Source organism: Cherax quadricarinatus, chromosome 35, assembly GCF_038502225.1.
Source record: "Cherax quadricarinatus isolate ZL_2023a chromosome 35, ASM3850222v1, whole genome shotgun sequence".
NCBI lineage: Eukaryota > Metazoa > Arthropoda > Malacostraca > Decapoda > Parastacidae > Cherax > Cherax quadricarinatus.
This window is the reverse complement of record NC_091326.1, coordinates 22,994,474-23,008,414: the sequence shown is the minus strand read 5'-3', so window position 1 is coordinate 23,008,414 and position 13,941 is coordinate 22,994,474. Positions and strand designations below refer to the sequence as shown.

The 13,941-nt window shown below is 40.4% G+C and overlaps 1 protein-coding gene across 2 annotated transcripts in view; it reads left to right on the top strand.

Annotated features, from left to right (window-relative positions):
- Nucleotides 1-13,941, top strand: part of LOC128695088 (uncharacterized) — a 146,982-nt gene that overhangs the window by 77,054 nt on the left and 55,987 nt on the right. For both annotated transcript variants that reach the window (XM_070091445.1, XM_053785485.2), the window contains exon 9: nucleotides 8,744-8,902. In XM_070091445.1, the coding sequence (XP_069947546.1) occupies nucleotides 8,744-8,902 (159 nt within the window). The remainder of the gene's footprint in view (nucleotides 1-8,743; nucleotides 8,903-13,941) is intronic.

The following is a 13,941-nucleotide window of genomic DNA, read 5'->3' as shown; positions in this document are numbered from 1 at the left end:
AGGAAGTTGGGGTTAGTGTTTGGATGGAGAATCCCCCTCCATGAGGACTTCAGGTATCAAAGCCCTCTCTGGGGTTACTCCCTTTCTCTGTATTTTAATGCCACTAGGACCAGCTTGAGAGTCACTGGACCCCTGTCTCACAAAATAACTGTCTACAATCCTCTGTTTCTGTCTCACAAAATAACTGTCCACAGTCCTCTGTTTCTGTCTCACAAAATAACTGTCCACAGTCCTCTGTTTCTGTCTCACAAAATAACTGTCCACAGTAGTTTGTTTCTGTCTCACAAAATAACTGTCCACAGTCCTCTGTACATCCTGACAAGCTCAACAGGTCTCACACCACTCTCATACTTCTGTACTATTTCCTTCTTCACATCTATGGTGTTTCTCACTTTCTTTACCACAGGGGTACCACTAGCAAGTTTCTTTGGGCCCATTTCACAGTCCCACAAGCACTAAACACAATGAAATAATCGTAAAATATTTGAATGAGAACGCAGGTTAGTGTTCACTCAGGCATCAACAAAACCAGACTGGCTCTGGGCGCCTGTGTGGGGATGCGGACAGAGTGGGCTGCAGGACAGGTCCAGTACCTGGTGGTTCAAAAATAGGGGTGAGTTCGATAATAGGGACAAAGTTGGTTCGAAAAAAGTGATACGTTCGAAATTTGAGGTTCCACTGTACATTCCTCGTCAAGAAACTCAGGACTACAAATTCAGTAGTCCTGAGTTTCTTGATGAGGAATGTACTTACATACACCAAACCTTCACTGATCTACATTCTCCTTCCATTTTCATGAAAGACTGCAAGAAAAGAGCTCTTCAGATCATTAATTCTCAATGCACCAACACCACTCCTAACAAAGTTATAATCCTTCCCAACAGCCAGGTTGCACTGAATGTTTCCAAGATGCTCGCACAAACTAACGCTAAAGTCACTATCGCATCCAGCACTTCCATGAGGGATTTAATCAGGACAAAATCAAATCACCATGTCCCAGTCAATGCAGGAATTCACACCGTACCTTGTGGAGGTTGCGACAGAATATATGTAAATGAAAGAGCAAGGAGCCTCGAAACACATCTCAATGAACACATTAATGCATGTAGGAACGATAACTTCAACAATGCCTGCGTACAACACTGGAATTCCACAAATCACCTCATGAAATTCAATGACGCTCTACTAGTAATCAGAGAACCTAATTTCCGCAGACGTAAATGCCTTGAATCATCATTAATCGCTGTTTCTAACATAATCAAGCAAAATAAAGGCAGCTTTATCATCTCTGAAGTATTAGCAAAAATCTTCCTCAAAACAATAAACCCTACCATCACATAGTTGCTCCTGCTAATACTAAACAAGAACATATCAGAAGAGGAATACTAAAACAGGTCTTCTCAAATCCAACCACAAACAGAAATATTTGTCTAACCTATTTTTATGCTACCCAAGTACAGTGGAACCTCTACTTATGAGTGCATCCACGTTTGAGTTTTTCCAGATATGAGCAGTTGCTCAGTTAATTTTTTACTTCCAGATTCAAGCGGGCCTCAAGGGAGGTTCCTTGATGCTGGTGAGGGGCTCTTGCTCTTGATCTAAGGAATTGGATCTCAGTTGTTTGTTGGACTATCTTATTGAAATTTGGGCAATGTATGATGGAAAGATGCTTCTCAGCCCACATCAAACGTGAAAGAAATCGGACCATAAATAACAGAGTTCACTTCTCAGCCATTAGCCTCCCCTTAGCGATATATTTTCATATGGTTTTTATGGTTGTATTGTCGTTTTTTTGGTCTCATTCAATAGAATGGAAGATATACTACAATTAATATGATTTTGATTGATTTCACGATGAAAAGTACCTTGAAATTGAGTTCAAAGTAGCAGAAATGTTTGATTCTTTGGTGATGTTCAAGAGTAAACAAATGACATCACCCTCCAATACCTGTCTGATTGGCACTGCCCCTCAACCTTCACACATTGGAAAGCTCTTCAACATGCTAGCAAAAGTGGGAGCAGACGACATGAGGTAGAAGTGACAGACACCATGAAGCAGCAGTGGCAGACAACATGAAGCAGTAGTGGCAGACAACATGAGGTAGCAGTGGCAGACAACATGAAGCAGCAGTGGCAAACAGCATTAAGCAGCTATGGCAGACATCATGAAGCAGCAGTGGCAGACATCATGAGGTAGTAGTGGCAGACAACATGAATCAGCAGTGGCAGACACCATGAGGTAGCAGTGGCAGACAGCATGAAGCAGCAGTGGCAGACATCATGAGGTAGCAGTGGCAAACATGAAGCAGCAGTGGCAGACATCATGACTTAGCAGTGGCAGACAACAAGAAGCAGCAGTGGCAGACATGATATTAGGGAAATTATTGAAATTTTTTCTCGTGTCTGGAATTCCATTGGAATGAATTAATTCCATTTCAATTAATTTAACCCTTAAACTGTCCAAACGTAGATCTACGTTCACCTGCGTGGTGCTCCGAATATTTTGAAAAATAAAAAATCGTTTTTTTGTTTTTAAATTAAAGAGGGCTAGTTTCTGTGTGGTATAAGGCCAAAAAAAAAAAATAGGACCAGTACTTACCAAGATATAAGACTGTGAAGTTGGCTCTGGATGCTCGCCTGGCGACAAAATCCAGTCCTGCCGCTTGCAGAAGTGTTACCGATTTACCTTTTTTCTCATTTTTATTTTAACTTATATAATTTTTATGTTCTGATAATTACAATTTATAATAGTTCTTGTGATTTCATAGCCAATCTTTGTTCTGACACTAATATTATGTACTGAAATAGTACCCAAATTGTAACAATCACACTGACAGGTGAACATTTTCACCTGCTTGGGTCATTTAATATTGTCTGGAAATATATACAAAGTATTTATAGGTCCCAGCAATGTTTTAGACGCGCTGGAGTATGAAACTCCTTGAATAATGGTGTTATGACAAGGGTCAGATAAGTGACATTTGATGAATGTGCCCTGCTGGAGGGGGGAACCTTGCCTTCATATGTTTTTACTCTTGCACACAAACATACCTCTGTATGTCTGTCTGTCAGTCTGTCTATCTGTCTGTTTGTCTGTCTATCTGTCTGTCTATCTGTACATCTATATGTCTATAAGAGCATAAGAAAGAAGGAGCACTGCAACAGGCCTACTGACCCATGCGGAGCAGGTCCATGTCCCCCCCCCACCATATTAGCCCAATGACCCACCCAGTCTGGTCACCTCCACTCAAGGAAGGAGCATGGCACCAGACCCAGCAGCACAAGCTAGTCAGATCCAACTCACACCCACCCACACCCACTCATGTATTTATCTAACCTATTTTTAAAACTACACAATGTTTTAGCCTCAGTAACTGTACTTGGGAGTTTGTTCTACTCATCCACAACTCTATTACCAAACCAGTGCTTTCCTATATCCTTCCTGAATCTGAATTTTTCCAACTTGAAACCATTGCTGCGAGTCCTGTCTTGGCTGGAAATTTTCAGCACGCTATTTACATCCCCTTTATTTATTCCTGTTTTCTATTTGTACATCTCGATCATATCCCCCCTAATTCTACACCTCGCTCTATCCTCATTGGGAAGATTTCTGATACATGGGATCATCTTTGTCATCCTCCTCTGTACGTTTTCCAGAGCATTTATATCCATTCTGTAATACGGTGACCAGAACTGAGCAGCATAGTCTAAATGAGGCCTATCCAAGGATATATAGAGTTGAAGAACAACCTGAGGACTTCTATTATTTATACTTCTAGATATGAAGCCAAGAATTCTGTTAACTTTATTGCAAACACTAATGCACTGTTGTCTTGGTTTTAGATTACTGCTAACCAGAACTCCTAAATCCTTTTCGCAATCAGTAGTATTAAGATCTACATTATTTAGTTTATATGTGACATGGCTATTTTCCTGTCCAACATTTAGAACTTTGCATTTGTCTTTATTAAACTGCATCTGCCACTTCTCCGACCATTGCAGCAGTCTATTCAAATCATCCTGGAGTGCTCTAGTGTCCTCATTAGAATGAATTGGACGGCCTATTTTGGTGTCATCAGCAAATTTGCTTATCTCGCTATTTATTCCCTCATGTATGTCGTTTATGTAAATTGTGAACAACAACAGGCCCAACACTGACCTCTGAGAAACGCTTGTGACGTGCCCCCATTCTGATTTCTCCCCATTTATGCAAACTCTCTGCTGCCTATTTGTCAACCATGCCTCTACCCAGGAAAAAATTTCTCCTCCTATTCCGTGTGCCTGAAGTTTCCTCAATAGCCTCTGATGTAGAACTCTATCGAAAGCTTTACTGAAGTCCATATACACAATATCATATTCATTACCATGATCTACCTCCTCAAACACCTTAGTTAAAAATGTTAGTAGATTCGTAAGACAGGAACACCCCTTTGTAAAACTGTGTTGAGATTCCTTAATCAATCTGTGCCTATCACGATGGCTACAAATTGCTTCGGCAATTATTGATTCCATAAATTTTCCCACTATGGAGGTAAGGCTTATTGGTCTATAGTTCGAAGCCAAGGACCTGTCACCTGCCTTGTAAATAGGTATTACATTTGCCATTTTCCACTTATCAGGCACTATGCCAGTTTGTAGTGATATGTTAAAAAGATTAGCCAAAGGTATGCTAAGTTCCTCTTTACATTCCTTTAACACCCTTGCAAACAGTTCATCAGGGCCTGGGGATTTGTTAGGTTTTAGCTTCTCTATTTGTCTGAGGACCATGTCACTAGTTACCGCAATCATGCATAGTTTATTATCGTCCTGTTCTACTTAATCTGTTATTTCAGGAATATCGCTAGCATTTTCCTGGGTGAAAACTGAGAGGAAGTAGGTATTGAGAATTTCACACACATCCTTATCACTGTCAGTGATCTGACCAGAGTTACTCTTTAAGTGGGCCAATCTTGTCTCTAATCTTACTTCTGTATACCAGAAAGAACCCTTTTGGGTTAGTCTTTGAATCCCTTGCAACCTTAGCCTCATAATCCCTTTTTGCTTTTCTTATTCCTTTCTTTATTTCTCTCTCTAATTGAATATATTGATTTCTTAACTGCCCATCCCCTCTTTTGATATGCCTATATATGCCTCTCTTTTGGCCAACGAGATGTTTTAATCTATTGTTCATCCATTTGGGATCATTTTTGTTAGATCTAATTTCCCTACACAGAACAAAAGTTGTCCTGGCAGCTAGAACTATGCTCTGAAAAACGTCATTTTGGCAACCAAGATCACCTACCTGACCCATAATCAGGACATCCCAATTTAGCCCACCCAGGTAATTTTTCAGTCCCATGAAGTTGGCCAAGCGACAATCTAGGACAGAGATTTGATTGCAGTTATCTGGGTAATTCCATGATAGTGTATTGAAACTAAGTGATTTGTGATCACTTTCCCCAAGCTCATCATTAACCTCAAGATTATTAATTAGTGACTCTTTGTTGGCAAGAACCAAGTCAAGCAGATTGTTTCCTCTAGTTGGTTCTGTCACAACCTGTTCTAAAAAGCAGTCCTGAACCGTATCAAGAAAGTCATTAGACTCATGATTTCCTGTCATATTGTTCCAATCAATTTGTCTAAAGTTAAAATCTCCCATTATCACAACATTTTCATATCTAGATGCCTTGTGAATTTCGTCCCATAACAGCTTACTGAACTTCCTGTCAAGGTTTAGGGGCCTATAAATAACACCTAAAATTAATTTGTCACGTCCCTCGAGAAACTGTAGCCAAACAGATTCTGTGTTCAATGTTTCTAATCTTATATCATGTCTAATACATGAATTATGATGTTGAATGATGATGAAAGTATTTTTCTTTTTGGGGATTTTCTTTCTTTTTGGGTCACCCTGCCTCAGTGGGAGACGGCCGACTTGTTAAAAAAAAAAAATACATCGCCACTCCACCACCCTTCCTGTTGACCCTATCAGTGCGGAATCATTTATAACCCTGTATGTTGCATTCAGAAGGCATTTCTCTGTCTTTCAGGTTGAACCAGGTCTCTGTTATACCAATAATATCTATATTACCTACACTTGCAAGTAATCTTAGCTCATCTATCTTATTTATTAGACTCCTACTATTTGTGTAGTATACCTTAAGGGAGCTAGTCACTCGTTGCCCTCTATTATCTTTGTTGATCAATTGATTTGCCATTACTAGCAAATTTATTTTGAATATTTTTTAAACATATCCCTGAGGTATCCCGGTAATAGCTGCTGCTTTTAACCCTAATACTGCAGCCTGATTGTTTCCCACAAACACCCATACCTCTATAATCTATCAGTTTAAATTCCTAGACAAGTCATCAATTACCCTCTCAATTGAATTGGCTAATGCAACCACTCCATCCCCAGAGAGATGAACCCCATCCCTTGCATACATATCACGTTTGCCAAAGAATAGGTCCCAGTTATCAATGAATGGGATTGCAAGTTCCTTGCAGTACCTGTCTAGCCAGCAATTTATACCAGTTGCCCTAGACATCCATTCATTGCCCACTCCCTTTCTAGGCAAGATGCTACATATGACTGGGATCCCTCCCTGAGACCTAACTACTTCTATGGCTGACTTGTACTTATCCAGCAGCTCTTCTCTCCTGCCCTTCCCAGTGTCATTACCCCCAGCACTAAGACAGATAATGGGCTTGTTCCCATTACCTGCCATAATATTATCCAACCTGTTGACTATGTCACCAACACCAGCTCCAGGAAGGCACACTCTCTATCTGACCTTTCTGTCTCTGTTACAAAATGCACGGTCCATATATCTTACCTGAGAATCTCCTACTATTAAAATATTCTTACCTTGATTAGCAGGGGAATCAATGGTACCTAAAACCTCACTAACCCCTGAAATACACTCATCTTGGAGAACAGAGAATCAATTTCCTACCTTCACATCTTCTCTATTAACTTTCCTCATCTTCCTTCTTCCTGAACTGTGAACCACTTGCCACTTAAAGCGGCTTCCACTATCACTGCTGGCGACCATTTCCTTCTTACCAGCTAAATCCGTCTCACACTCGATCCCAAACTCATCTATGCGAAGCTTCAGCCTCCTATTTTCCTCCTGAAGAAGTAGAATCTCCTTCTTCAACACTTGAACCTGAGATTCTAAAACACTACAACAAGCCATGGTGCTTGGTAACACCCCACGCTAGCTCCCAAGAGCTTAGGCAGGTATGACCACACATGACCACTGACCTCAGCGTACTGACCACTATCTGTCTATCTGTACAACTGTCTGTCTATCTGTATATATATCTATCTGTACATCTATCTGTCTGTCTGCCTAGCTCTACTTATCAATCTGTCTAGTTCTGCTTATCTGTCTTTCTGTCAGCCTGTGTATCTCAGGGAGCGGCTAGTAAACCTGTTGGTTTGTGGTGTATGTGCCGTTCCCTGATTGCTGAGCAAGTGACACTGCTATTATTTGTGTCATGTTTATTTATGTCTTATATCAACAAACAATGTACAGCACTTGGCCTGGAATTTTTGGGTTATCCTAGGTAATTTACATCATGTATAATTGTATTTATGAGTACATGTGAGAGAGAGAGATATAGACAGAGATACAAATAGACAGTGATATAGACAGATAGAGATGCAGACAGATAGACAGAGATATAGATAGAGATATAGATAGACAGAGATATAGATAGACAGAGATATAGATAGAGATATAGACAGATACAGACAGAGACAGCCAAAGCCAGCCAGCTAGCCAGCCGAATACATAAGAACATAAGAAAGAAGGAACACTGCAGCAGGTCTACTGGCTCATGCACAGCAGGTCCATGTCACCTCCTGGCTTAGACCAATGGCCCACCTAGTCAGGTCACATCCACTGAAAGAAGGAGCACGACATCTGACCCAGTAGCACAAGCTAGTCAGGTCCAACTCGCACCCACCCACACCCACTCATGCATTTATCTAACTTATTTTTACTTTCCTCTTAAAAATGTGAGTGTTAATATGACACGACATCGATGAATCACTAGTGTTTGCCACACTATTTGCTCTAGCTGGCGCTCAGTGGAACTGGTGCTCCCACAAAGTACCAAGTGGTCCCGATTTTTTTCATAGTGCGCACACTGAGTGCACAGACCCATTCTTTCATGTCTAGGTGACTCAGGCCTATCGCACCAAATTTGAAGGAATGAAAAATAAAACGTTGATCTACATTCGTAGCCCACTGCACTTGACTGTATATCTGCGTGTGGACAGTTTAAGGGTTAAATGAGGAAAATTGACTCTGTAAATGCACAAATCCAGATGCAAGCAAGGTCATGGAACGGATTAAACTCGTAAGTAGAGGTTCCACTGTAATAGCTTTTATAACCTATTAATCATGTGCAAGTTGATTGTTCTGCCTCATGTATTACTACTACCACTAGTATTACACCTCATGTATTGTTTGTAAAGGCTTGATAAAGCTTCTGAAGAGTGAAACGTTGCCACAATAAAATGTCACATTAGTTGCACTTGTGTCCTTTTACATACCATATTGTCAGTAATTCTACCAACTTTAATAAAATATTGTAAACTTTCATAAGAATAAGAATGAATTATAGAACTTAAGATGCATTAGTGCTCAGCTATGTACATCTGTTTTCTCTTCTATCCTTTTTTATCCTCATTATTACCATTACTTCTGTCCTTTTCTTTCTTATCCTCAACATCATTCTTACATTTGTTCAGGTGATGCATCCTTCAAGCGCATCTACCACCTCCTGGAACACCGGGTTACTCATCAGGAGAGCAAGACACACAAGTGCCCTCACTGCCCATTTAGTTCACACAAGAAGTTCAACTTGTCAGAACACTTAACCCAACATTCTAAAAATAGAAAATACAAATGTAAGTTTTTTTTGTGTGTGTATATTACTGTTACATTTAACAATTAAAAATTACAAGTTTGGCTCGAGAGAGAATAAGTGTAAGGAAAAGTCCAAAGGCATGTGCCACCAGGAAGGTGCTAATACCTTGTACTACACAAGAATGTATATACAGTTTACCTGGAGAGGGCTTCGGGGGCCAACGCCCCCACAGCCCGGCTCAAGACCAGGCCTCAAGGTAGGTCAGGGTCCGATCAACCAGGCTGTTACTGCTGGCTGCATGCAAACTGACATACAAACCACAGCCTGATTGGTCAGGTACTGACTTTAGGTGCCTGTCAAGTGCCTTCTTGAAGACAGCCAGTGGTTTATTGGTAATCCCCCTTATGTATGCTGGGAGGCAGTTGAACAGTCTTGGGCCCCGGACACATTGTGTTGTATCTCGGTATACTCGTGGTGCCCCTGCTTTTCATTGGAGGAATGTTGCATCTCCTGCTGAGTCTTTTGCTTTCATAGGGAGTGATTTTCATGTGCAAGTTTGGTACTAATCCCTATAGGATTTTCCAAGTGTATATTATCATATATCTCTCTTGCCTGCACTCCAGGCAATACAGATCAAGGACCTTCAACAGTTCCCAATAATTTAGGTGCCTTATCATACTTATGTGTGTCATGAAAGTTCTTTGTACACTCTCCAGGTCAACAATTTCCCCTGCCTTGAAGGGGGCCATTAGTGTACAGCAGTATTCCAGCCTAGGGAGAACAAGCGATTTGAAGAGAATCATGGGCTTAGCGTCCCTAGTTTTGAAGGTTCTCAATGTCCATCCTATCATTTTCGTAGCAGATGGGGTAGATACATTGTTGTTGTCTTTGAAGGCGAGATCCTCTGACATTATCACTCCCAGATCCTTCACATTATTTTTGCTCTATTGTATGGTTAGAATTTGTTGTATACCCTGATACAGTTTTAATTTCCTCAAGTTTTCCATATCTGAGTAGTTAAAATTTCTCTACATTGAACTTCATATAGTTTTGAGTGGCCCATTTGAGTCCTAATGGATAAGGAATATCCATTAGGACTCTTTATTGACTTCAGGAAAGCTTTTGATACAGTGACCACAGCATCCTACTCCACAAACTTTACTATTACGGTATAAGAGGCCATGCACTTATATATTTCAAATAATACTTTACTAACAGGTATCAGTACCTCTCCATTAAGGACACAACCTCATCAACACAACCACTTGATACTGGAGTGCCACAGGGAAGTGTCCTTGGTCCCCTGCTCTTCCTCTTATACATCAATGATCTTCCCAGCATACCACAACACCTGAGATCAATTCTCTTTGCAGATGACACTACTTATGTCATCTCCCACCCAAATCTTGCTTCACTCAACATCATTGTTAACAAAGAGCTACTAAAAATATCAACCTGGATGACTGCCAATAAACTTATACTTAACACCGACAAAACTTTCTATATTATGTTTGGTAACAGAGCAGGTGTTGCACAGCTCAACATTAAGATTGACAACACTCTTATTGCTACAGATAATGAGGGCAAATTCCTGGGCCTGCACCTTGACAACAACCTGAAATTCAGCTCCCATATCCAACACATAAAAGAAAGTACCCATAACGGTTGGGATCCTCTCCAAGATACGTTACTACGTACCACAATCAGCCCTACTCACATTATACTATTCACTCATCTATCCCTACCTCACATATGCCATTTGTGCTTGGGGAGCAACAGCAGCAACCCACCTAAGGCCAATAATAACTCAACAAAAAGCCGCAGTAAGAATTATCAAGCAATCCAATACTAGGCAATGCAATTCCCCCCCTCCCCAATCTTCAAAGACCTAAACTTACTCACTGTACAGAACATCCACACTTACTACTGTGCAACCTACATTTACAGAACCATAAATTCCAGTATTAACCATGAACTAAAACACTTTCCTGATAGTTGTGACAGGACCCGTAGGCACAATACCAGACACAAGAATCTCTATGGCATTCCGCGTGTCCGGCTAAATCTATACAAAAATTCAATGTGCATAAAAGGGCCTAAAATCTGGAACTCCCTGCCTGAAAATTCTAGAACTGCAGACTCAACCACCATTTTCAAAACTACCGTTAAAAAAATCTTATCTCCCAAACACACCCCACCATCAGCTAACTACATGAAAACCACCTATTCTCTTACTCGTGTCATACACACATCCAGAACTCATCCAATACTCTCAGTATCTGTGATTCCCCCTAATTTACACTTACACTCGCCCAAATGACTGTGAACATAAAATTCCGAATATAGCCATTGCCTATTAATTCTTAAGCTAGTCATAAGTTTGCCTTAGATACTCCAGTGTAGGAACTCTAATAGAAACTGTGTATCATGTCAAGACAAAACCATTCTCATTACTAAATTTACAAATTGTAATACTCTTAAATGTTTTGAACTACCTCACAATTGTAAATCTATTTAATCACTACAGTTACCTAATTTTAATAGCAGTATGCTCCATAACCTGTGTCAATATAGAGCAAGAATTAGTGTTAGTCTGCCCAAAATGCCTAGGCATGCCAGCTGCCTTCTTTGTGATTAATATTTTGTATGCAAACCAAACATTGTAATTCTTCTTTTTCTTTCAACATACCGGCCGTATCCCACCGAGACGGGGTGGCCCAAGAGGAAAAACAAAAACTTCTCCTTTTACATGTAGTAATATATACAGGAGAAGGGGTTACTAGCCCCTTGCTCCCGGCATTTTAGTCGCCTCTTACAACACGCATGGCTTACGGAGGAAGAATTCTGTTCCACTTCTCCATGGAGAGAACAGGAAATAAACAAGAACAAGAACTAGTAAGAAAATAGAAGAAAACCCAGAGGGGTGTGTACATATATATATGCTTGTACATGTATGTGTAGTGTGACCTAAGTGTAAGAAGAAGTAGCAAGACGTACCTGAAATCTTGCAAAACATTGTAATTAATATTGTATAATATGTAAACCCCACATTGTAATCTCTACAGAGAAATAAACATTTCAGTTTCAATTTCAATTTCAATTTGGTTTATGCCTGATCAGAGTCTTGCGGTGTCTTCAGTGGAGGTCACTGTCATCCACAAAGGAAGACACGGAGCTATGGCTTACATCTCTGTCTATGTCAGATATGAGGATGAGGAATAGACTGGGAGTGAGTACTGTACCTTGTGGAACAGAGCTTTTCACCATAGCTGCCTCAGACTTTACTCTGTTTACTATTACTCTTTGTGTTCTGTTTGTCAGGAAGTTATAGATCCATCTACCAACTCTTCCTGTTATTCCTTTATCATGCATTTTGTGTGCTATTACACCATGGTCACACTTGTTGAAAGCTTTTGCAAAGTCTGTATATACTACATCTGTATTTTGTCTATCCTCTACAGCATCCAGGACTTTGTCATAGTGATCCAGTAACTGGGACAGGCAGGAGCAACCTGCTCTAAACTCATGTTGCCCTGGGCTGTGTAATTGATGGGTATCTAGGTGGTTGACAATCTTGCTTCTTAGAACCCTTTCAAAGATTTTTATGATATGGGATGTTAGTGCTATCGGTCTGTAGTTCTTTGCAATTGCTTTACTGCCCCCTTCATAGAGTGGGGCTATGTCTGTTGTTTTTAGTGAATGTGGGATGACCCCTGTGTCCATGCTCCCTCTCCATAGAATACTGAAGGCATGCAACAAGGGCTTCTTGCAGTTCTTGATGAACATGGAGTTCCATGTGTCTGGGCCTGGGGCAGAGTGCATGGGCATATCATTTATTTCCTTTTCAAAGTCTTGTGGTGTTAGGATAATATCCTAGATTTTTGAGATGGCCAAATTTTGGGTCTCGTTCATAAAGAATTCATTTGGATTGTCGACCCTTAGTCTGGGCAGCAGCTTGCTGAACACTGAGTCATACTGGGACTTTAGTATCTCACTCATTTCTTGGCTGTCATCTGTGTATGTTACATCTCACCTAAGCAGGGGCCCAATGCTGGATGTTGTTTTTCCCTTAGATTTGGCATAAGAGAAAAAGTATTTTGTTTTTGTTTTTTCTATTTTTTTTATGGCTTTGAGTTCTTCCAGTGATTCTTGTCTCCTGTAAGATTCCTTTAGCTTAAGTTTGATATTTGCAATTTCATTAACCAGTTCCTCCCTTCATATTTCAGATATATTGGCCCCTCTGAGCAGCTCTGTGACTCTTCACCTTCATCTGTATAAGGAGCAACTTTCTCTTTCTAGTTTGCATCTTCTCTTTCTTTTTCTTAATGGAATGTGCCTTGAACAGATCTCAAGAACCACAGTTTATTTTTTCTAGGCAAAGGTTCAGATCTGTGTTGTTTAGGATATCTTCCCAGCGTGTTTCATTTAGGACATGGTTGTCTTGTTCCCAGTGTGTTTTTGTTATTGAAATTGAATTTTGTGAAGACACCCTCATGACTGATCACATTTTGCTGGTCAGGAGCCCTGTGTATACATGTCTGTACCTCTGTTATGTTGTGATCTGAGTGTATTGTCTTTGATATGGTTATATTATGTATCAGATCGTTGTTGTTAGTGAAGATGAGGTCCAGCATATTTTCTAGTCTTGCAGACTCTAATATTTGCTAGTTTAAGGTGAATTTGGTGCAGAGATTTAATAGCTCGTGTGTGTGAATTTTCATCTGAGCTGCCTCCTGGGGTGATCTTTGCTAAAATGGTATTTGCTACACTCCTCCATTTTAAGTGTCTCAAGTTGAAATCTCCTTGTAGCAAGATGTTTGGGGCAGGAGTTGGGAGATTTTCCAGATAGTGGTCAATTTTCACAAGCTGCTTCCGGAAATGCTGGGAAGTTGCATCTGGAGGCTTGTACACAACCACAACGACAAGGTTTTGGTTTTCAATCTTTACCGCCAAAACTTCAACTACATACATCATTTGAGATGTTTAGTAGTTCTGAGCAAATGAGCGACTCTGTGACATACAGGTCAACCCCCCCCCCCCCCCCCCATACCTCTTGTTGCCTGTTTAGTCTGTCGCATC